The sequence below is a fragment of the Amblyraja radiata genome, chromosome 16 (genome assembly GCF_010909765.2).
Source record: "Amblyraja radiata isolate CabotCenter1 chromosome 16, sAmbRad1.1.pri, whole genome shotgun sequence".
NCBI lineage: Eukaryota > Metazoa > Chordata > Chondrichthyes > Rajiformes > Rajidae > Amblyraja > Amblyraja radiata.
Genome location: NC_045971.1, coordinates 27,004 through 51,977, shown reverse-complemented (window position 1 = coordinate 51,977; position 24,974 = coordinate 27,004). Strand labels below are relative to the sequence as shown.

The window sequence follows — 24,974 nt, the reverse complement described above, 5'->3', positions numbered from 1 at the left end:
TTTTGTCGAGGTAGGAGTTGATTTGCTCCATAGAAACATAGAAATTAGGTGCAGGAGTAGGCCATTCGGCCCTTCGAGCCTGCACCGCCATTCAATATGATCATGGCTGATCATCCAACTCAGTATCCCGTACCTGCCTTCTCTCCATACCCTCTGATCCCCTTAGCCACATCTAACTGCCTCTTAAATATAGCCAATGAACTGGCCTCGACTACCCTCTGTGGCAGAGTTCCAGAGATTCACCACTCTCTGTGTGAAAAAAGTTCTTCTCATCTCGGTTTTAAAGGATTTCCCCCTTATCCTTAAGCTGTGACCCCTTGTCCTGGACTTCCCCAACATCGGGAGCAATTTTCCTGCATCTAGCCTGTCCAACCCCTTAAGAATTTTGTAAGTTTCTATAAGATCCCCTCTCAATCTCCTAAATTCTAGAGAGTATAAGCCAAGTCTATCCAGTCTTTCTTCATAAGACAGTCCTGACATCCCAGGAATCAGTCTGGTGAACCTTCTCTGCACTCCCTCTATGGCAATAATGTCCTTCCTCAGATTTGGAGACCAAAACTGTACGCAATACTCCAGGTGTGGTCTCACCAAGACCCTGTACAATTGCAGTAGAACCTCCCTGCTCCTATACTCAAATCCTTTTGCTATGAAAGCTAACATACCATTCGCTTTCTTCACTGCCTGCTGCACCTGCATGCCTACTTTCAATGACTGGTGTACCATGACACCCAGGTCTTGCTGCATCTCCCCTTTTCCTAGTCGGCCACCATTTAGATAATAGTCTGCTTTCCTGTTTTTGCCACCAAAATGGATAACCTCACATTTATCCACATTATACTGCATCTGCCAAACATTTGCCCACTCACCCAGCCTATCCAAGTCGCCTTGCAGTCCATAATCAACCTCTCAAAGCACTTCATCACCACCGGCGTTAGTGCCACTGGTCGATAGTCATTGAGGCACGTCACCTTACTCTTCTTGGGCACCAGTATAATTGATGCCCTTTTAAAGCAGGTCGGGACCTCAGACCTCAGAAGTGAGAGGCTGAAAATGTCCGTAAAAACTCCCGCCAGTTGGTCCGCACAGGTTTTTAGAACACGACCGGGTATACCATCAGGACCAGGTGCTTTTCGTGGGTTCACCCCTCTGAAGGATTTCCTGACATCGGCCTCTGTGACTGAGACTGAAATGCCATCACAGTGAATGGGGAATCGGGAAGGCACATCAGTATTCTCCCTGTCAAAGCATGCGTAAAACGCATTGAGCTCGTCAGGGAGTGATGTTTCACCGACATTCGAGCTGCCTCCTGGTTTCGCCTTGTAGGAGGTGATTGCATTCAGGCCCTGCCACAGCTGCCGAACATCTGTCTCATCCTCCAGCTTGGAGCAGAAGTCCCTTTTGGCCTTTTTGATGGCCTTACCAAGGTCGTATCTGGTCTTCATGTAGGCCACTGTATCATTGGAGGTGAATGCCCTGTTTCTGGACTTTAGAAGAGTGCGGATCTCAAAGTTCATCCAAGGTTTCTGATTGGGAAACACTCGGAAGGTTTTTGTAGGGATGCAGTCCTCCACACATTTCTTTATGAAGTCTGTAACGACTGTGGCATATTCGTTCAAGTCCGTTGCCGAGTCCTTGAACATTGCCCAGTCTACAGACTCCAAACAGTCCTGTAGTTGTTCTTCTGCCCCCCCCCGACCAGCTCTGTGCTGTCCTCACTTCTGGGGGTGCGCTCTTTAATTGCTGCCTGTAGGCAGGAAGAAGCAGCACCGCGGTATGGTCGGACTTACCGAAGTGAGGGCGAGGGATAGAACGATAGGCATTCTTGATGGTGGTGTAGCAGTGGTCGAGGGTGTTAGGTCCTCTGGTGCAGCAGGAGACATGTTGGTGGAAGTTGGGGAGTGATTTCTTGAGGTTCGCCTTATTGAAGTCCCCAGCAATGGTGGTAAATGCCTCGGGGTAAGACGTCTGGTGTCTGTTGACCACGGCGTGCAGCTCCTCCAGTGCCAGACGGACGTCTGCCTGGGGTGGGATGTAGACCGCGGTCAGGATAACGGAGGTGAATTCTCTTGGGAGGTAGAAGGGACGGCACTTCACCGCCAGATGTTCGAGGTGTGGAGAGCAGGAGTTGGACAGGACTGCCACGTCTGAACACCACGCAGAGTTGACCATGAGGCAGACGCCCCCTCCTCTCCCTTTCCCAGATGCCAGGGTACGGTTCATGCGGTGGATGGAGAACCCTTCAGGCTGGACGGCTGAGTCTGGGGAGCTGGGGGTGAGCCATGTCTCTGTGAAACAGAACACAGAGCATTCCCTCAGCTCCCTTTGATAAAGCAGTCTTGCCCTTAAGTCTTCCACTTTGTTTTCAAGGGACTGTACATTAGCTAGTAGGATAGTAGGGAGAGGGGGCTGAAGTCCCCTGCGCTTCATTCTGACCTGAAGTACTGCCCGTCGGCCACGTTTCCGGACACAATGGAGGCTTCCCCTTTGTTTCCAGGTGCTGTACTTGCTGTACCTGCTGTTTCTGCGGACCTGCGCTGGAACGGGGATTCCCTCACAGACGGCAGCTCCAGCTCTGTAACGAACAGGGGTTCCCTCAAAGTCGGCAGCTCCAGCTCCGTTGTTCCTGGAAGATCCAGCCCGTCGGCTCTGGGGGTCATCCTGGGGTTTCAAGGTACAGTACCTGGGATCCTCAGTCGGGTAGGGAGTTCCACAGCCAGCGTGGGAAAATTTAAAGTCCGGGGTTCCCGCAGCTGCGGGAGATCGCGAAATTGCGAGAGCCTTGAGGTGCTCCAGCAGCTTCTCCGAAACGGCACCGATTTCTGCCGTTTTTCTGATCCAGGTAAGTTGTTGGAAATTGTAGTTAAGCCTTTTCTTTTCCGGAGCTCCGCAAAAGTCGCCGCAGGCAGGCGCCATCTTGCAAACATGTCTGGAGAAAACCAAGCACCGCTCATCACCTGGCCAATACCATACCTACGGTGAAGCATGGTGGTGGCAGCATCATGCTATGGGGAGGTTTTTCAGCAGAAGGAACTGGGAGACTAGTCAGGATCGTGGGAAAGTTGAATGGAGCAAATTACAGAGATCCTTGAAGAATTCAGATCCTTCTGAAGAAGGGTTTCGGCCCGAAACATTGCCTATTTCCTTCGCTCTACAGATGCTGTCGCACCCGCTCAGTTTCTCCAGCAATTTTGTCTACCATGGCTGATCGAATCCCATTTTCCTGCCTTGTCCCCAAAATCCTTGACACCAATTCTAATCAAGAATTTGTCTGTCTCTGCCATAAAAATATCCACTGACTTGATCTCCACGGTCCTCTGTGGCAATGAGTTCCACAGATTAACTACCCTCCGACTAAAGAAGTTCCTCCTCGCCTCCTTTCTAAAAGAGCGCCCTTTAATACTGAGGCTATGACTGGTCTTAGACTCTCAGCAGTGGAAACATTCTTTTCACATCCACTCTATCTGTGCCTTTCATTATTCTGTAAGTTTCAATGAGGATACCCCCTCAATCTTCTAAACTCCAGTGAGTAGAGGCCCAGTGCTGTCAAACGCTCATCATATGCTAACCCACTCATTCCTGGAATCATTATTGCAAACCTCCTCTGGACCCTCTCCAGAGCCAGCACATCCTTCCTCAGATATGGGCCTCAAATTTGCTCACAGTACTCGAAATGCAGCGTGGCCAGTACCTTTTAGAGCCTCAGCATTACATCACTGGCCCATAGGAGATACGTTATTATAAGTCATGACAGTAGGGAGAATGGTACAACTTGATAAACATTGGTTAGGCGATATATCTGCAGCACTGTGGTCACCAGATAAACGGATATAAAGTCATATAGCACGGAAACAAGCCCTCTGGGCCAACTTGACATTCTGCCGAGAATGGAGCGAGTAGATGCTAGAGACAGATCTTTTGTGGCCAGAAACGAGAAAAGGCAAGCAGAGACAATACACGTCTAATGACACAGATGTAATCCTTGTGCCAGGAAATCTGTGTACATAAATCATTTTAAATGACAGCACATATTGAGAGTGGTTGGTTACATATCCAAGATAAGCAAAGAGCAGAGGTGTTATGTTGAACCCTCATTAAATGTTAGTTGCAGTAGAACTAGAGTACCGTGTACAAGATTTATTGTACTGTTCCAGGATTGAGGCTTTTCAGGCACAAGGCCACAATGGAGCAGCCGGGGTTGATCCCCTTTCAGATTTACAGTGTACTCTTGCAGATTTTATAATTACAATATCACAATGGGATTAGATATGTAAAATGTATACATTAGCAGATGGTTCAACACTAGGGAATATAAATGAGTGAATTACATTCCATGGAGGGGGTATGCACAAGAAAACTGCTCTTTACAATCAAGAGCTCATTGCTTCCAAGAATGGGGTTCATAGTCAGAGATTTCAAAAGACATGCACTTAGCAAAAAATCTGATTGGATGAATGCACTTTGGAGAAAAGAATTTATAGTTACACTGATTTCAACAGTAATCTGAATTTCTAAATTAGTTTAAAACTGGAAATCACACACTTAAAACTGCAGAAATGCCTTACCCGTTGCCATATGGCTTCTTGACCAGTAAATGCCAACGCTAGATTAATGCCACTTAATGCCATCCAGTCAATCTCTTTCTCCCATCGCTCCCAATTCCACCAAACAAATGAATAGCTGTATACACAAACATTCTGATAATAACGGAACCTAAAACATAATCATAAAAAAAATTACAGACAATGGATCAATTTTCAAATATTCAGACTTAAATATTTGTAGGATATTTATTAAAGTAACTGAAATACACATAGATACCGTGTTCTCTCTCCTGCATTGTTTATTTAAAACAGTGGTTGATAACTGGAAAGCACTGGTATAGGTGGTGGAATCAGAGACAATCATTACATTTAACAATGACCCCTTCTAATTATACATTTAATGTATTATTTTGGGATAAATCATGTGGTCAAACACAATGTAAGCAATGCACATGCTAAATTTAATAATTCACAAGTCATACATGTCAGTAAGTCCACAAAGTCACTCTACCACTCAAGTTCATAAAGATTCATAGTTATACAGCTGAGGTTTGGGAAGATTCAGCATGTCACCGAATACTCTTATCAAATTTCTATAAGTGTACAGTGGAAAGTGTAGAGACCGGATATTCAAATGCTCAAGAACGGAGTCCACACAAAGTGGTGCACACTGCGCAGTCCATTAAAGATATTAAGCTCCCAACCAAAGGGATCTACAGGAAGAGCTGCCTCAAGAAGGTAACGACTATCAAAGACCCTCACCACCCTGGCCTCTCTCTCATAGAAATTAGGTGCAGGAGTAGGCCATTCGGCCCTTCGAGCCTGCACCGCCACTCAATATGATCATGGCAATATGATCATCTTGCTGCTGCCAACAGGAAGGTGGTACAGGAGCCCGAGGATGAACTCCAGTATCAACTATCGGACTCTTGAATCATTCTGTACAATTCTACCTTAGCACCAGAATATACTTGCATTATGAAGTTTAGTCACATGTATCGAGGTACAGTGGAAAGACAGTACATGATTGCAATCAAGCCATTCAGTGTAAATACAATAGTCAAAATTCAGTTAAAATACAATACGGGAATAATATTTAGTGCAAGATAAATTCAGTAATGTCCGATCAAAAATAGTCTGAGGGTCTCCGATGAGATAGATAGTAGACTATGAAGCTTGCACTATGAAGCATGCATACTGCATACAAACCATATAACCATATAACAATTATAGCACGGAAACAGGCCATCTCGGCCCTACAAGTCCGTGCCGAACAACTTTTTTCCCTTAGTCCCACCTGCCTGCACTCATACCATAACCCTCCATTCCCTTCTCATCCATATGCCTATCCAGTTTATTTTTAAATGATACCAACGAACCTGCCGCGACCACTTCCACTGGAAGCTCATTCCTCACCGCTACCACTCTCTGAGTAAAGAAGTTCCCCCTCATGTTACCCCTAAACTTCTGTCCCTTAATTCTGAAGTCATGTCCTCTTGTTTGAATCTTCCCTATTCTCAAAGGGAAAAGCTTGATCACATCAACTCTGTCTATCCCTCTCATCATTTTAAAGACCTCTATCAAGTCCCCCCTTAACCTTCTGCACTCCAGAGAATAAAGACCTAACTTATTCAACCTATCTCTGTAACTTAGTTGTTGAAACCCAGGCAACATTCTAGTAAATCTCCTCTGTACTCTCTCTATTTTGTTGACATCCTTCCTATAATTGGGCGACCAAAATTGTACACCATACTCCAGATTTGGTCTCACCAATGCCTTGTACAATTTTAACATTACATCCCAGCTTCTATACTCAATGCTCTGATTTATAAAGGCTAGCATACCAAAAGCTTTCTTTACCACCCTATCTATATGAGATTCCACCTTCAAGGAACTATGCACGGTTATTCCCAGATCCCTCTGTTCAACTGTATTCTTCAATTCCCTACCATTTATCATGTACGTCCTATTTTGATTTGTCCTGCCAAGGTGTAACACCTCACATTTATCAGCATTAAACTCCATCTGCCATCTTTCAGCCCATTTTTCCAAATGGCCTAAATCACTCTGTAGACTTTGGAAATCCTCTTCATTATCCACAACACCCCCTATCTTGGTATCATCTGCATACTTACTAATCCAATTTACCACCCCTTCATCCAGATCATTGATGTACATGACAAACAACAAAAGACCCAACACAGATCCCTGAGGCACCCCACTAGTCACCTGCCTCCAACCCGACAAACAGCCATCCACCATTACCCTCTGGCTTCTCCCATTCAGCCACTGCTGAATCCATCTTGCTATTCCTGCATTTATACCCAACAGTTTAACCTTCTTAACCAACCTTCCATGAGGAACCTTGTCAAAGGCCTTACTAAAGTCCATATAGACAACATCCACCGCTTTACCCTCGTCAATTTCAAAAAATTCAAGAAGATTAGTCAAACATGACCTTCCAGGCACAAATCCATGTTGACTGTTCCTAATCAGACCCTGTTTATCCAGATGCTTATATATATTATCTCTAAGTATCTTTTCCATTAATTTGCCCACCACTGAAGTCAAACTAACAGGTCTATAATTGCTAGGTTTACTCTTAGAACCCTTTTTAAACAATGGAACAACATGCGCAGTACGCCAATCCTCGGGGACTATTCCCGTTTCTAATGACATTTGAAATATTTCTGTCATAGTCCCGGCTATTTCTACACTAACTTCCCTCAATGTCCTAGGGAATATCCTGTCAGGACCTGGAGACTTATCCACTTTTATATTTTTCAAAAGTGTCAGTACTTCTTTTACTTTGAAACTCATAGTATCCATAACTACTCTACTCGTTTCCCTTCCCTCACATAATTCAATATCCTTCTCCTTGGTAAATACCGAAGAAAAGAAATTGTTCGGTATTCACAGCAGAGGTTACAATTAAATCTGACTTTGGAACTGAGACTGCTGCTCTACATGCTGTGCTCCTGGACTAGTCCAGTCAAAGGCATACATTTAAAGTGAGGTAGAAACTGTGAATGGAATTTGAATATTTTTTCCCTCTCCCAGTGGTGTTCATAGTCAGAGATTTCAAAAGACATGCACTTGGAGAAAAATCTGATTGGATGAATGCACTTTGGAGAAAATAATTTAAAGTTACACTAATTTCAACAGTAATCCGAATTTCTAAATTAGTTTACAACTAGAAATCTATCTAAATACTTTTAAAACTGTGTGTGTGTGTGTGTGGGTGTAGGTGTATGTCATTTTGATTTTGCCTTTGATTTGTTACTCCGCAAAAACCAGACGCAAAAACGCCGAGATTTTTACCATTTCACTAGCGATTTTACTTTTACATTCGCAAATTAAATTTAGTCATTTTTCTGTGCACATTTTTAATAAAATCCTTCTCCAACCCCCCCCACCCCCCCAGTCATTTTTTCGCCTCCCGTTGGCCACCTTCTCGTGCCCCGCATGACCATAACGGCTGCTGCCGCCCGGCTCTCCCCGTGAATCTTTGAATAAGAATAGTCTTAGAATAAAGGGGAGGTCATTTAAGACTGAGGTGAGAAAAAATGTTTTCACCCAGAGAGTCATGAATTTATGGAATTCCCTGCCACAGAGGGCAGTGGAGGCCAAATCACTGGATGGATTTAAGAGAGAGTTAGATAGAGTTCTAGGGGCTAGTGGAGTCAAGGGATATGGGGAGAAGGCAGGCACGGGTTATTGATAATGGACGATCAGCCATGATCACAATGAATGGCGGTGCTGGCTCGATGTGTTTCTATGTGACGCACGGAGCAGCTCAATCCATCTGGAGGACACGGCAGCTTCCGGCGTAAACTGTTAACACACGAAACGTGTACTTTCTTACCTGTTAGAAACGGCAGAAAATGGTAAATGTTTGCGCTGTAAATAATTGCGGAGAGCGACTGAGCCCTCTGAATTAAATGCTCTCGTATCTTTGCTCTGAACCCGAGCACCAAGATGTAAACGGCCGAAGGAGCGCATCCCTCGGGCCAGCCCCCACTCTCCCCGCATGGCCACCCTCCGCCCACTCTCCCCTTGTCACGGGCTGTGGGTCGGCAGCGTCCACACACGGGACCGGGTTGAACGGGGCCACGGCTCCTGGCAGCGGACACACGGAGGCGAAAACCCAGAAAGGTTCCCGTCATCTGCAGCAGAGTTGGGGACAGTTTGGTCCCTCCGCCCACCCAGAGTCACTGATCCCCCCCCAGCCTCCCCGGCCGCAGGGATAGACAGCCCGGGGTCTGCGAGTGTGGAATCAGTCACTGTGGAGTCCAGATGCGGGGACAGAAGACGGGCCCGCTACACTAGAATCCATGGTAAGTACTTAACTGCAGTTCACTGCGTGTACTCCAGTTGGCGTTGCATGGCAACAGTACTGCCGTGCAACCTCCCTATTATGCTTGTACTTGTACTACATCCCAAAGGCACAAGTACTAACTCTGCACCAGGATCTAATCTAATCTAAATCTAAGTTTTACTAACCGTCGCGGTACCGTTAAGCTGGACACAAGGAACAATAGACAATAGGTGGAGTAGGCCATTCGGCCCTTCGAGCAGCACCGCCATTCAATGTGATCATGGATCATGGAGTGGTGAATCTCTGGAACTCTCTGCCACAGAAGGTAGTTGAGGCCAGTTCATTGGCTATATTTAAGAGGGAGTTAGATGTGGCCCTTGTGGCTAGAGGGATCAGGGGGTATGTAGAGAAGGCAGGTACGTGATACTGAGTTGGATGATCAGCCATGATCATATTGAATGGCGGTGCAGGCTCGAAGGACCGAATGGCCTACTCCTGCACCTATTTTCTATGTTTCTATGGCTGATCATCAAGGAACCATAGATGCCGGTTTTCAAAAACAAAGACACAACGTGATGGAGGAAGTCAGGGGGTTCGGCAGCATCTGTGGAGGGAATGGACAGGCAATGTTTCGGGTCGGGAGATGCTGGGTGAGTGCAGCACCTCATGTTTTAGCGATGTTACAATACTCACCTTCTGCGGCGCTGCAGTTCTGCCACTGGCCGTGTGTGCGACTTTGGCGCCTGTAAAATGCCGTTTTCTCCTGCCTGTCGGAGTTGAACTTTCTCAGGCTGTTTAGCTGCTGCAGAAAAATCCTTCCGACTTGCTTTTTAGGATGACTTTAATCCAAATTTCATTGGCGAAAATGTGATTTTGGCCCCATACGAACCAGCAGTGTTTTTCTTGCCGATATGGGGTTCAAATTCACTGCAACCGCAATGTTCCAATCGATCGCGTTCCACAAAAACCCACTCGCAAGATGATTAAAATGCCCATTAATTTACGGGAATTAAACATTAAATTCCTTCCATTTTGCCTATAAATTCATGACAATGAGGTTTATTGTGAATTCTTGTGTGAATGTTATTTGGACACTTAGGCTATTTAAAAATGTTAACCTTTTCTTAAGAAATGGATAGGTGTTTAGATCTAGTAATTGAATTTTGTAATTAGCTACAATTAGGTAACTAACTAATTATATGCTTTAATTTCAGGTCATCCAAGTGAGATTGTTTCACAAAAATGCTGGAGAAACTCAGCGGGTGCAGCAGTATCTATGGAGCGAAGGAAATGGGTAACGTTACCTATTTCCTTCGCTCCATAGATGCTGCTGCACCCGCTAAGTTTCTCCAGCATTTTTGTGTACCTTCGATTTTCCAGCATCTGGGAACAAGATTGTTTCATATTTGTTTCAGAATGCTTCAATCGATAATAATAACTGAAAATTTCATTAATTTTTATGAAAGTTATGGGCTTTTGACTGTCCTCGATCACAGCTTTTGAGTTAAGTCAATGGAAAAGCAATAGGGAACAAGATGCTAATTTGAGTATGAAAATGGCCATAACTTTTTTAATACTGAAAATATGAACGTGAATTAGGTGTCAAATTAAACTTATTTTTTATGCTTTATCTGATGGGATAAATTGCAGACTTGATTTTTAAGATCTCAAAATATTGTAACATTGCTACGTTTCACTGTAGATTACAGCGCCTGCAGGTCGTGGCGTGTGCGGGGTGGAAGCGGTGAGCTCGCAGACAAGCGGCCGCGCCCTGGGCCTGGAGGCGACGTTACCTGTTGGGCGCCGTGACCCACAGGGGCCCGGGCAGCCGAGGCAGCGGCGTCGGGAGGTCAAGCTGCCGCCCGGACCACGACACATGGCAGCCGCAGAAGTCGCGCAGGTACGAATAGAGGCCGCTGGCCGCCGCCACACCGCTGCTGCCCAGCACCGACACCCGCCCGTCGGGCAGCGAGCGCAACTCGAACGTCTCGGCCTCGGCCCGCGGCTTCTTCACCGTCAGCACGAAATCACCGGCTCGGGATCCAAGCAGCCGACGGCACAGCTCCTGCACCGCCTCCGTCTGCTCCTCGTCACTCGCTGCCGGCCGCAGGTGCGCCAGAGTCGGGAAGCGAATCTCAGCCGAGGCCGCGGCGACGATGAGGAACAAAAGCTGGAGGCCGCAAGGCGCCATGACAGCTGACCTTTTAGCCAATCACAGCGCTAGGTAGATCGACCAATCACAGCTCCAGGTAGATCGGCCAATCACCGCGCTAAATAGATCGGCCAATCACAGCGCCCGGTGGTCCGGCCAATCACCGCTCCAGGCAGATCGGCCAATCACAGCACAAGGTAAATCGGCCAATCACCGCTCACGGTAGTTCGGCCAATCACAGCACAAGGTAAATCGGCGAATCACAGCGCTAGGTAGATCGACCAATCACAGCTCCAGGTAGATCGGCCAATCACCGCGCCAGGCGGATCAGCCAATCACAGCCCTGTTTTACGCTGTCCACTTCCTGGAACAAACCCCACATTTCCGGTCTTGGGACAGTATTGGGCAAAGATCTTTGTTATTTCCCGCCATGTCTACCTTGTTAGTGGTTCTACCTCGTGGGTAGAATAGCGGTGCTGGCTCGAAGGGCCGAATGGTCTACTCCTGCACCTATTGTCTATAGCCTTGCGACCAGGTCGCCAGCGTGCACCAGGACTGGCTGCAGTTCCCAGGTCGCGAAAACGAATTGAAAAAAAATACGCCGACCCCTGTCCTAGATGTTCGGCCTCATTGTGTTTTAAAACCAATTCCATAACCCGAACAGTGTGGCGAGCAGATATTGGCTCCGCTTGTCATTTAGGGTGCACGCCACTGGGTGGAAGTGTTGGCCACACATTACAATTACCTGTAATTACAGCAGTAGGCCATTAGGTGGGAGTGTCAGACAGAAATTGGAATTGCCTGTAATTACAGCGGTGCACCACTCGGTGGGAGTGTCGGACAGAAATTGGAATTGCCTGTAATTAGAGGAATTGATTCCTTCATAAAGCGAAAGTAGATGCAACCCATAGTCAAGCCTTTCGTTTGTGGGGAATGACTGGTGGATGTTCTTCAACACCTGATGCCCAACTGTGGGGGATCCAATAAGCTCAACTGTGGCCCTTATTTATTTGTGTTTGTTACAGGAAGCTGTCAATCAGAGCAATGTAGCAATGTTTCAAAATTTTGAGATTTTAAAAATCAAGTCTAATTTATCCCATCAGATAAAGCATAAAATGAAGTTTAATTTGACACCTAATTCACTTTCATATCTTCAGTATTAAAAATGTTATGGCCATTTTCATACTCGGAAATTAGCATCTTGTTCCCTATTGCTTTTCCATTGACTTAACTCAAAAGCTGTGATCGAGGATAGTCAAATGAGCATAACTTTCTTAAAAATTAAGAGAACTGAAAGAATTTTTCAGTTATTATAGATTGAAGCATTCTTTTTATTTATTTATTTATTTATTTATTAGAAGTAGACATATTATACAATGTAGTTACATATTATAGTAGAAAAAAAACTTTTCATATACATCAGTCATACATTATTAAAATTTTCCATTATCAATTACTTCTGCTTCTAGTATTTTTATTTTTTATAGAAAGCGAGAAAAAGAGAGGGTAGAAAGTTACAAATAAAAAAGAAAGCAAAAAAAAACACAACAGAAAAACAAGGGAGGTGGAATGGGTTACCTGTGATACATCAATGGAGATAGGTTCGTAGGTTATAAAGTATAGAGTATAGTTTTTCATCTGTTCCTGAGTTCAAGTTTCAGCTGGGTCCTCGTGCTGTGCCAGTTTATCCCTTCAGATAGTTAATGAATGGAGCCCAAATTTTATGGAAAAGATCTTGTTTGTCCATTAAGACAAGTCTAATTCTTTCTAAGTATAGGGTCTCCGACATTTCCGTAATCCACATTTTGATTGTGGGGGTTGTAGGGCCTTTCCAAAATTTTAATATTAATTTTTTTCCGGTTATTATACTGTAATTGAGGAAGTTTCTTTGGTTTGTTGTGAGTGTTAAGCTTTGTTCTGATATTCCAAGTATTATTAATTTTGTGTCTGGGTCCAGTTTTGTATTAATAACTTTTGAAGTTATTTCAAAAATATCTGTCCAGAAATGTTTAAGTTTTATACAGTTTGCAAAAGTATGTGTTAAATTAGCCTCTAAATGTAGACATTTATCACAAATAGGAGAGATTTGTGGGAAGATTCTATTTAGTTTTATTTTAGAAAAGTGTAGTCTATGTAAGACCTTGAATTGTATTAAAATATGTCTGGCATTTAATGAACATTGATGTATTTGTTGTAAACTTTCGTCCCACATATCTTTCGTGATAGGATGACCTATTTCAATTTCCCATTTGTATCTATGTAGTTCGGTCGGTGGTACCTCGTTATTTAGTAGGGTGTTATAAATATAAGCTATTAGTTTTTCAGTATTAGGATGCTTGTTCAGACACTCATCAAGAATTTCTGATTCCCTATTCCTGTAAACTTGTGTATTAGATTTAACATAATCTCTAATTTGTAGATATCTGAAAAAATTATTTGAGTGCAGTCCATAATTCAGTTGTAACTCTTGAAATGAAAGAAAAGTACCTTTCCCATAAAGATGTCCTATATTTTTGATTCCATGATTTTTCCATTGTGTGAAACCTTTGTCCATAAAGGATGATTTGAACAAAGGATTATTTACAATGGGAAGGCAGAGTGGTATATTATTCAATTTTAATCTTTTTTTATTTGTTTCCAAATTCGTATTCCACTATGTATTATGGGGTTTTCATTATAGGTTTTTTTGTGCTGTTTTGTGGGGGCAAATATGATCGGTCCAATTTCAAAAGGTAGACAGTCTTCCTTTTCCATCATTAGCCAATCTGGTTGTTGGTCCATTTCTTCCAGCCAAAAATTCATGTTTTTAATATGGACTGCCCAAAAATAAAATAAGAAATTTGGCAAAGCCAGACCTCCATTTATCTTTGATTTACATAAATGTTTTTTACTTATTCTATGATTCTTATAATCCCAGACAAAACTTGTAACAATGGAGTCGACTTTTTTGAAAAACGTTTTTGGGATATATATCGGAATTAATTGAAGTAGGTACAGTAGTTGCGGTAAAAAAATCATTTTTATAGCATTAATTCTCCCAAGCATTGAAATGGGGAGTGTTTTCCAGTATTGAATATTCTTATGTAGTTTATTCAGTAAGGGTGGGAAATTTAGTTTAAATAAAGAGGTATATGTCTTAGTTACCCAGATTCCTAAGTATTTAAATTTATCTTTAACTATTTTAAAAGGGGATTGTTGTATTGTATGTAAATTGAATTTTGTTATTGGCATGATTTGGCTTTTATTCCAATTGATTCTATATCCCGAAAACTGACCAAATTGAGTTATTAGATTTAATAGGTTTGGAATACTAGTTTCTAATTTTGTAATATATATTAGTATATCATCTGCATATAAGGAGATTTTATTCCTTGTGTCTCTAGTATTGTATCCAAATATTCCTGGATGGTTTCTAACGCTTTCTGCTAGGGGTTCGATTGCAAGAGCAAATAATAGTGGGGATAGTGAGCATCCTTGTCTACAGCCTCTAGAGAGATTAAATTTAGTTGATAACATTTTGTTTGTTAATATTCTAGCTGTTGGGTTAGAATATAACAATTTAACCCATGTACAGTACTTCTCTCCTAGTTGAAATTTTTCCATCACCGAAAATAAATATGGCCATTCTACCTGGTCAAATGCTTTTTCAGCATCTAACGAGATAATTGCTAGCTCTGCGTTGGGGATTCTATTGGAGTATATAATATTAAATAATCTTCTCAGATTAAAAAATGAATACCGTTTGGGGATAAACCCTGTTTGGTCAGGATGTATTAATTTACTGATCACCAAGCTCAATCTATTAGATAGAATCTTAGTTAATATTTTCTGATCAGTATTTAAGAGGGCTATAGCTCTGTATGAACCTGGGTCTTCAAGATCCTTGTCCGTTTTAGATTGAAGCATTCTGAAACAAATATGAAACAATCTTACTTAGATGACTTGAAATTAAAGCATATAATTATTTAGTTTCCAAATTGTAGCTAATTACAAAATTCAATTACTAGATCTAAACATCTATCAATTTCTTAAGAATAGATTAACATTTTTAACTAGCCTAAGTGTCCAAATAACATTCACACAAGAATTCACAATATAACATAATTTTAAAATCTCATTGTCATGGATTTATAGGCCAAATGGAAGGAATTTAATGTTTAATACCTGTAAATTAATGGCCATTTAAATCAACTTGCGAGTGGGTTTTTCTGGAACGCGATCATTTGGAACGTTGCTGTTTGCAGTGATTTAGTCCCCATATTGGCATGAAAAACATTGCTGGTTCATATGGGGACTAAATCACCGTTTCGCAACTTAAAATGTGAACTAAAGGCATCTTAAGGACCACTTTTATACATAAAGTAAACGGCTTTCGCTTACCTGTCCCCTACCTGAAATCCGTCGGCGTTGACGGCTTTAGAAGCTGATTTTAAAATTACTCCAGCGCTGAACTAGTCGGGCGATTAAAAAAAAAAAAAGTACACAGAACGCCCGTCGGAACGATTCTTCAGCAAAAGCTTGCACTCCAACCAAATATAATCCAGGACAAGGTAAGAAAAAAACGCGTTTTAACCCCGCCCCCCCCCTCTCAAAGGCGCCAAAATCGCGCACACGGCCAGTGGCAGAATTGCAGCGCTGCTGAAGGTAAGTGTTGTAACGTACCTAAGCAATGGACTATGTACAGTGTATAGTGGCGGCGGCTCGACTACAGTCGTCTGTCTTTTTTTATTTTTGTCTTGTTAAATGTATGTCTTGAGTTAGTTTTTATTATTATTTTAAGCTGTGTATATGTGGGGAGTGGTGGGGGAAACCGTTTTAAATCTCTTCCCTGTGCGGGGACCCGACTATTCCCTGTCGGGTCTCGGATGTCGTTGGGCCTAACATCGTGGAGCCGGCGGCGACCTCTGGCCGGGACTAACCTGAGGGCTCCAGTTGCAGAGCCTGCGGAACTGACATCGCGGAGCTGGCCAACTTGTGGTGACGAGCGGCTGCGACCCGACTTTGGAGTTCGGAGGCACCGGCCGCAGACCCGGTGGACGGGAACATCGGGAGCTCGCAGGTCCCTGGTGGGAGACCGCTTTTCCGAGCTCCGCAACGGCGACTTCTCCCGCTGGAATCGCAGGTTTAAGGACATGGAGCCGGGGCCTAACATCGCCCGGCGTGGCTTAAACGGCCTCAGGACTTACCATCGCCCGCCGGGGGCTTTAACATCGGAGTCCCAGTTCGCCTCGACACTGCAGTTGGACTGCTGGACCGCGGGAGAAGGAACAAAGGGAAGAGATAAAGACTTTGCCTTCCATCACAGTGAGGAGATGTTGCAGACTCACTGTGATGGATGTTTATGTGAACTGTGTTAAGTGTGGGTCTTGGATTGTTTTGTATAGTAAAAAACTGTAGAAATGATATTTCGTTCAAACCTAGGTTTGAATGACAATAAATTGCATTCATTCTATTCTACTATGTTGTGTCTCTTTCAGGAGGAGACAACGTCTGGTGAAAAGCCATCGAGGGGATATTGAGCAACAGGTGAGGTGAGAGAGTGTGGTGCTGCATCCTTTATCCTCATGAATTTGAATCTCCCAGCATAGCTGCCTTGCCTTGTGTTCTAGATTTACCTCCGAACATCATTCCACCACTCCACACTTCACTCAGACCAACTTCAGAACATCCTCGAGAGGGAAGGGGCGCATGTAGGCACAAATGACGTGGGTAAGAAGAGGGAGGAGGTTCTGCAACATGATACAGAGTTAGGTAGGAGGTTGAAAAGCAGGACTTCAAGGGTGGTTATCTCTGGGTTGCTTCCAGTACCTCATGCTAGTGAGGGTAGCAACAGGGGATCTGAATGTGTGGCTGAGGCGTTGGCGGAGGGGGTAGGGATTTAGATTTCTAGATCACTGGAATCACTTCTGGGACAGGGGTGACATGTACAAAAGGGACGGGTTACACCTTAATTGGAAGGGGACTGACATTCTGGCAGGCAGGTTTGCTAGTGCTACAAGGATGGGTTTAAACTAAAAAGTGGGGCGGTGGAGTCAACAATGTGGACGCCTATCCATGCAGCTAATGGGAAAGGGTGCAGGAAAGGTCACGTTAAACTAACGGCAGGGGAATGGGAACCAATGCAAGGAGACAGATGGCCATATAAGGAGGACAGAAGTAAAATGTTGAAGGTAGATAAGGAACACTAACCTGAAAGCTTTGTGCCTTAATGCGAGGAGCATTCAAAATAAGGTGGATGAATTTGAATGCGCAGTTAGTAGCTAAGGGTTATGATATAGTTGGAATTACGGAGTCATGGCTCCAGGGTGACCAAGGCTGGGAGCTAAATATGCAGGGGTATTCAATATTTATTCATGTGTGTATATATTTATATTATGGTATATGGACACACTTATCTGTTTTGTAGTAAATGCCTACTATGTTCTGTGTGCTGAAGCAAAGCAAGAATTTCATTGTCCTATACAGGGACACATGACAATAAACTCACTTGAACTTGAACTTGAATATTCAGGAAGGATAGACAGAAGGAGGAGGATTTCCTGGAATGTATACGGGATGGGTTTTTAAACCAATATGTAGAAGAACCGACTAGAGGGCAGGTTATCCTAGACTGGCTATTGTGTAATGAGGAAGGATTAGTTAGTGATCTTGTTGTGCAAAGCCCCTTGGGCAACAGTGACCATAATATGGTGGAATTCTGCATTAGGATGGAGAGTGACACGGTTAATTCAGAGACAAGGTTCCTAAACTTAAAGAAAGGAGACTTTGATGGTATGAGACGGGAATTGGCTAGGATAGTCCGGCAAATTATACTTAAAGGGTTGACGGTGGACATACAATAGCAAAGATTTAAAGACCGCATGGATGAACTCCAGAAATTATTCATCCCTGTCTGGCAAAAAAATAAAACTGGGAAGGCGCCTCAACCGTGGCTGACAAGGGAAGTCACAAATCCATGGAAGAGACATATAAATTGGGCAGAAGAAGTGGCAAACTCGAGGACTGGGAGACATTTAGAACTCAACAGAGGAGGACAAAAGTGTTAATTAAGGGGGAAGAAAGAGCATGAAAGAAAGTTTGTGGGGAATATAAAAACTGACTGTAAAAGTTTATTTAGGTATGTAAAAAGGAAAAGATTAGTGAAGACAAATATAGGTCCTTTACAGTCAGAGACAGGTGAATTTATAATGGGAAACAAGGAAATGGCAGAACGAGTTAAACAAGTACTTTGGTTCTGTCTTCACATAGGAAGACACAAATAATCTCCAGGAAATACTAGGGGATCAAGGATCTAGTGGGAGGGAGGAACTGAAGGGAATCCACATTAGTCAGAAAATGGTGTTGTGTATACTGTTGGGACTGAAGGCAGATAAATCCCCAGGGCCTGATGGTCTGCATGCCAGAGTACTCAAGGAGGTGGCCTGAGAAATCGGGGATGCATTGGTAATCATTTTCCAATTTTCTCGCGACTCTGGATCAGTTCCTGTGGTCTGGAGGGTAGCTAATACAACTCCACTTTTTAAGAAAAGAGGGAGAGAGAAAATGGGGAATTATAGACCATAAACACATCATCTCATAAACAGATCATATATGTTGATTATTTTATTTATTATTGTCTTTTACCTACAAATGTTACTTAAATCTAATGTTATCTTATTTTTATCCTTGTAATATCATTGCTGAGGTGACCTGTTGTGTTGTCAAACACATTTCGTTGTACCGTTGACCCTGTGTTAACCTACATATGACAAATAAAAGCTGAACTGAACCGGTTAGCCTTACATCGGTAGTGGGGAAGATGTTTGTGTCGAGCATTAAAGGTGTTATAGCAGCACATTTGGAAAGCAGTGATGGGATCGGTCAAAGTCAGCATGGATTTATGAAGGGGAAAATCATGCTTGACTAATCTTTTGGAATGTTTTGAGGATGTAACAAGTAGAATGGATAAGGGAGAGCCAGTGGATGTGCTGTATCTGGACTTTCCAAAAGTCTTTGACAAGGTCCCACACAAGAGATTAGTGTGCAAACTTAGAGTACATGGAATTGATATGGATAGAGAACTTGTTGGCAGACAGGAAGCAAAGAGTAGGAATTAACGGGTCCTTTTCAGAATGGCAGGCAATGACTAATGGGGTGCTGCAAAGCTCAGACCCCAGTTGTTTACAATATATATTAACGATTTAGATGAGGGAATTAAATGTAACATCTCTAAGTTTGCGAATAACACAAAGCTGGGCGGCAGTGTGTGCTGCCAGGAGGATGCTATGAGGCTGCAAGGTGACTTGGGTAGGTTGGGTGAGTGGGCAGAAATACGGCAGATACAGTATAATGTGGATAAATGTGAGGTTATCCACTTTGGTGGCAAGAACAGGAAGGCAGATTATTATCTGAATGGTCTTAACCCAAAACGTCACCTATTCCTTCGCTCCATGGATGCTGCCTCACCTGCTGAATTTCTCCAGCATTTTTGTCTACCTATGATTTTTCCAGCATCTGCAGTTCTTTCTTAAACGTTGTCTGAAAGGTGTCGGATTAGGAGAAGGGGAGGTGGAATTCTGCATTAGGATGAAATCAGTCACTGAAAGTAAGCATGCAGGTACAGCAGACAGTGAAGAAAGCTTTCATTGCGAGAGGATTTGAGTTTAGGAGCAAGTAGGTCCTGCTACAGTTGTACAGGGCCCTGGTGGGAACACACCTGGAGTATTGTGTGCAATTTTGGTCTTCTAATTTGAGGAGAAAATTATTGCTATTGAGGGAGTGCAGCGTATGTTCATCAGGTTAATTCCCGGGATGGTGGGACACAGATGATGAAGCAATGGGTTGACTGAGCTTGTATTTGCTGGAATTTAGAAGGATGAGAGGTGCTCTTATAGAAACATATACAATTCTTAGAGGATTGGACAGGGTAGATGCAGGAAAAATGTTCCCAATGTTGGGGGAGTCCAGAACCAGGGGTCACAGTTTAAGAATAAGGGGTCGGCCATTTAGGGCTGTGATGAGGAAAAACCTTTTTACCCAGAGAGTTGTGAATCTGTGGAATTCTCTGCCTCAGAAGGCAGTGGAGGACAATTCTCTGGATGCTTTCAAGAGAGAATTAGATAGAGCTCTTAAAGATAGCAGAGTCAGGGGATATGGTGAGAAGGCAGGAACGGGGTACTGAATGTGGATGATCAGCCATTCGGCCCTTCGATCCCAGTGAATGGCGGTGCTGGCTAGAAGGGCCGAATGGCCTACTCCTGCACCTATTTTCTATTGTTGCAACAGTCTCTGCCATTAACACTCTCCCAGCCTTGTACATTCCATACTCCAACCATGGATGATGGAAGGTTGCTTTTCGGACTGGAAGCCTGTGACGAGTGGTGTGTTTCAGGGTTCTGTGCTGGGCAGTCAAATATTGCAGCATGACCTTGATCGGTTTAGAAGGTTGGCTGAGGAATGGTTAATTGAATTTAATACAGAGAAATGTGATGTGTTGCATTTTGGGAAGATTAACCTGGGTGACCTACACAGTGAGAGGTCTAGCTCTGGGGAGTGTTCAAGAGCAGAGGGTTCTAGTAGTGCATTGAAAATAACACCACAGGTAGATAGGGTGGTCACACATTGGCCATCATCAGTCAAAGTGTTGAGCATAGAGGTTTGGAGATCATGTTACAGTTATTTAAGATGTTGGTGAGACCGCATTTAGAGTATTGTGTTCAGTTCTTGGCACCATGTTATATGAAATAAGTTGTCAAGCTGGAAAAGATGCAGAGAAGATATACGAGGATGTTGCAAGGACTCGAGGGCCTGAGCTATAGGGAGAGGTGTACACACAATCATGAGAGGACTAGTTTGGGTACAGTCTCTTTCCCAGAGTAGGGAAATGGAGAGCCAGAGGACAGGTTTAGGAGGGGGGAGGAGGAGGGGGGGGGGGGGGTAAACAGGAATCTGAGGGCTAACTTTTTTCAAACAAAGGGTGGTGGGTGTAAGAAACAAGCTGCCGGAGGAGGTAGTTGAGGCACACTCTGTAGCAATGTTTAAGAAACATTTAGACAGGTACACGGATAGGACAGGTTGGGAGAGATATGGGCCAAACACAGGCAGGTAGGATTAGTGTAGATGGGGCACGTTGGTCAGTGTGAGTTGGGCCGAAGGGCCTGTTTTCACGCAGTATAACTCTATGACACTCTAACCACTGGGCAAGTGGGCAGACGAATGGCGAATGGAGTTCAAAGCAGACAAGTGTGAGGTGTTGAAATCAGGCAAGATCTTCACAGTGAATGGCAGGGCCCCTTGAACCCCTCTAGTCTTTGTCACAGAGTTGTATCACACAGAAACAGGCCTTCAGCCCACCAAGCCGGCCTTTTTTAACCCATGTGCGTAACCCTTGTGGGTAAAGGGATCAGGGGGTATGGAGAGAAGGCAGGTACAGGATACTGAGTTGGATGATCAGCCATGATCATATTGAATGGCAGTGCTGGCTCAAAGGGCCGAATGGCCTACTCCTGCACCTATTTTCTATGAATCTATAAATGGTAATTGGTGGCATTAGTTTCACATCCATCTATGCACTAGCACTTTGATTGCCTGTCTAAATGCCCCTTGCGTGATTGTATCTGACCCCAGCTCCTCTGGCAGTCACTGTGTTCTAGATGGGGGAGATATTGAACAATTTCTTTTCTTCGGTATTTACCAAGGAGAAGGATATTGAATTATGTGAGGTAAGGGAAACAAGTAGAGTAGCTATGGAAACTATGAGGATCAAAGAAGAGGAAGTACTGACACTTTTGAAAAATATAAAAGTGGATACGTCTCCAGGTCCTGACAGGATATTCCCTAGGACATTGAGGGAAGTTAGTGTAGAAATAGCAGGGACTATGACAGAAATATTTCAAATGTCATTAGGAACGGGAATGGTGCCGGAGGATTGGCGTACTGCGCATGTTGTTCCATTGTTTAAAAAGAGTTCTAAGAGTAAACCTAGCAATTATAGACCTGTTAGTTTGACTTCAGTGGTGGGCAAATTAATGGAAAGGATACTTAGAGATAATATATATAAGCATCTGGATAAACAGGGTCTGATTAGGAACAGTCAACATGGATTTGTGCCTGGAAGGTCATGTTTGACTAATCTTCTTGAATTTTTTGAAGAGGTTACTAGGGAAATTGATGAGGGTAAAGCGGTGGATGTTGTCTATATGGACTTCAGTAAGGCCTTTGACAAGGTTCCACATGGAATGTTGGTTAAGAAGGTTCAATTGTTGGGTATTAATGGTGGGGTAGCTAGATGGATTCAACAGTAGCTGATTGGGAGATGCCAGAGAGTAATGGTGGATGGCTGTTTGTCAGGTTGGAGGCCAGTGACTAGTGGGGTGCCACAGGGATCTGTGTTGGGTCCACTGTTGTTTGACATATACATCAATGATTTGGATGATGATGCGGTAAATTGGATTAGTAAGTATGCAGATGATACTAAGATAGGTGGGGTTGTGGATAATGAAGTAGATTTTCAAAGTCTACAGAGAGATTTAGTCCATTTGGAAGAGTGGGCTGAAAGATGGCAGATGGAGTTTAATGCTGATAAGTGCGAGGTGCTACATATTGGCAGGACAAATCAAAATAGGACGTACATGGTAGGGAATTGAGGAATGCAGGTGAACAGAGGGATCTGGGAATAACTGTGCACAGTTCCCTGAAGGTGGAATCTCATGTAGATAGGGTGGTAAAGAAAGCTTTTGGTGTGCTGGCCTTTATAAATCAGAGCATTGAGTATAGAATGTGTTCAAGAAGGAACTGCAGATGCTGGAAGATTGAAGGTACACAAAGATGCTGGAGAAACTCAGCGGGTGCAGCAGCATCTATGGAGCGAAGGAAATAGGTGACGTTTCGGGCCAAAACCCTTCTTCAGTCTGAAGAAGGGTTTTGGCCCGAAACAGTCTGAAGAAGGGTTTCGGCCCGAAACGTCACATATTTCCTTCGCTCCATAGATGCTGCTGCACCCGCTGAGTTTCTCCAGCATTTTCTTTCTTTTTTTGTTGTATTTTTTGTATTTTTTTATTTTATTTATTTTATTTTATTTTATTTTTTTATTTTTTATTAGAAGTACAGTAAATTACAATAATACACATCACATATATCTTAATACATTTGTTGTTCCACTTCGTTTTTCGAGCTTTAAAAAAGATAGAAATAAAAGAAGTAAGGAAAGTGAGCAAGAATCGTGAAGGTGCAGGAAAGTGTTGAGAAAAGAAAGCCCCTTAGGGAAGAAGTTAGAGAAGGAAGTAAAGAAAGGAAATAGACCCTAGAAAGAAAAGAAAAAAAAGGAAAAACAATCGCTCTATTGGAAAACAAAACTCCGCAAAAAAGGATATACCAACCGTATTTAAAAAAAAAATTATTTTATACCCCCTGTTACCAGATCCTGGTACCATTTATATTTTAAATTACTATTGCACCTTATACTTGTATTAGTTCCATAAATGCAGGCCACGTCTTTTGGAAGTGGTCTGCTTTGCCTGCTAGGAGGAGTCTCATCTCTTCCAAGTGTAGTGTTTCGAACACGTTTGAAATCCACATTTTTATTGTTGGTATTGGAGCGTAGAATGACAATAAATTGAATTGAATTTTCAAAATTTGAGTATAAGCTTTTTCCCCATTATTAGCCCGTAATTAAATAAGTTCTTTTGAAACACGTTTAATTCGGGGTTACCTTCCGATATTTCAAAAATGATCCATTCTGCTTTTGGTACAAGTTTTATTTTAAATAATTTTGTGAAGATTTCAAATATTTCGTTCCAGAATTTTTGGATTTTTATACAAAAAACAAAAGAGTGCGCTATGGTAGCTTCTTGTGACTGACATTTATCACAAGTGGGTGAGACATTGGGGAAAAGTTTATTTATTTTAGTTTTTGAATAATATAGTCTATGTAATGTTTTGAATTGAATTAAAGTATGTCGTACGTTGATCGAGCATTTATGCACATATAGTAAGTGTTTATCCCAGCTCTCTTTTGAAATTTTTATAGCTAGTTCTTGTTCCCAGTCTCTTCTAATACCATCGGTTATAGGTATTTCTATATTTAAAATAATGTTGTATAAGTATGATATTAGATTTGCTGATTCAGCCTTTGTCTTCATGGCTTCATCCAATAAGTCTGGGGACATGTTATGATAGTCTTTTGTGTATTTTTTCAGATAGTCACGGATTTGAAGATATTTAAAATATTGATTATTTTTGAAATTATATTTCAGTTGTAATTGTTGAAATGATAATAATTTTCCTAATTCATACAAGTCTCCGAGCGTTTTGATTCCCATTCTTTCCCATTGTGTAAATGATTTATCTATAATTGAAGGTTTAAATGACGGGTTATTGACTATTGGCATTAAAAGAGATAGATTTCTTAATTTTAGATTCTGTTTTATTTGTTTCCAAGTTCTAATTGTACTATGTATCATTGGATTTTTATTATAATTTTTGTTATTCAGATTCATTGGTGAGAGGAGAGTCGCTCCTGTATTACACGGAGAGCAGTCCTCTCTCTCCATTACAATCCAGTCCCCCTGCTGGGCAGAATTGTCCAGCAGGTGAATCATATTTTTAATATTTACTGCCCAATTATAGTACATAAAATTCGGAAGCGCTAGACCACCCATCTCTTTTGGTTTACTAAGGTGTGCTCTTTGTATTCTGTGGGATTTATAATCCCATATAAAATTTGTAATGTCTGAGTCTAGTTTTTTGAAAAACTATTTAGGAAGATATATTGGAATTGATTGAAATAAATATTGGATTTGTGGTAAAAAGATCATTTTTATAGCATTTATTCGACCTATTAAAGACATCGGGAGCGTTTTCCAGAATTTGATTAGATTATTTAGTTTCTTAAGTAAGGGGCTATAATTGGCATTAAACATAGCGGGATAGTTTCTAGTGATTTCAATTCCTAAATATTTAAATTTTTTTGTGGCTATTTTAAAGG

General features: G+C 42.6%; 1 protein-coding gene across 3 annotated transcripts in view; it reads right to left on the bottom strand.

Annotated features, from left to right (window-relative positions):
• The window catches only part of naglu (N-acetyl-alpha-glucosaminidase), a 52,917-nt gene extending 41,824 nt beyond the window's left edge, over nucleotides 1-11,093 (bottom strand). For 2 of the 3 annotated variants that reach the window (XM_033034803.1, XM_033034802.1), the window contains exons 1-2: nucleotides 10,653-11,088; nucleotides 4,563-4,710 (exon numbers count right to left, since the gene is read on the bottom strand). In XM_033034803.1, coding sequence (XP_032890694.1) covers nucleotides 4,563-4,710; nucleotides 10,653-11,050 — 546 coding nt within the window. In that variant the 5' untranslated portion in view covers nucleotides 11,051-11,088. Of the gene's footprint in view, nucleotides 1-4,562; nucleotides 4,711-10,652 lie in introns of all 3 variants that reach the window. The other variant, XM_033034804.1, reaches the window with a different exon arrangement.
• Nucleotides 11,094-24,974: the final 13,881 nt, after the last annotated feature.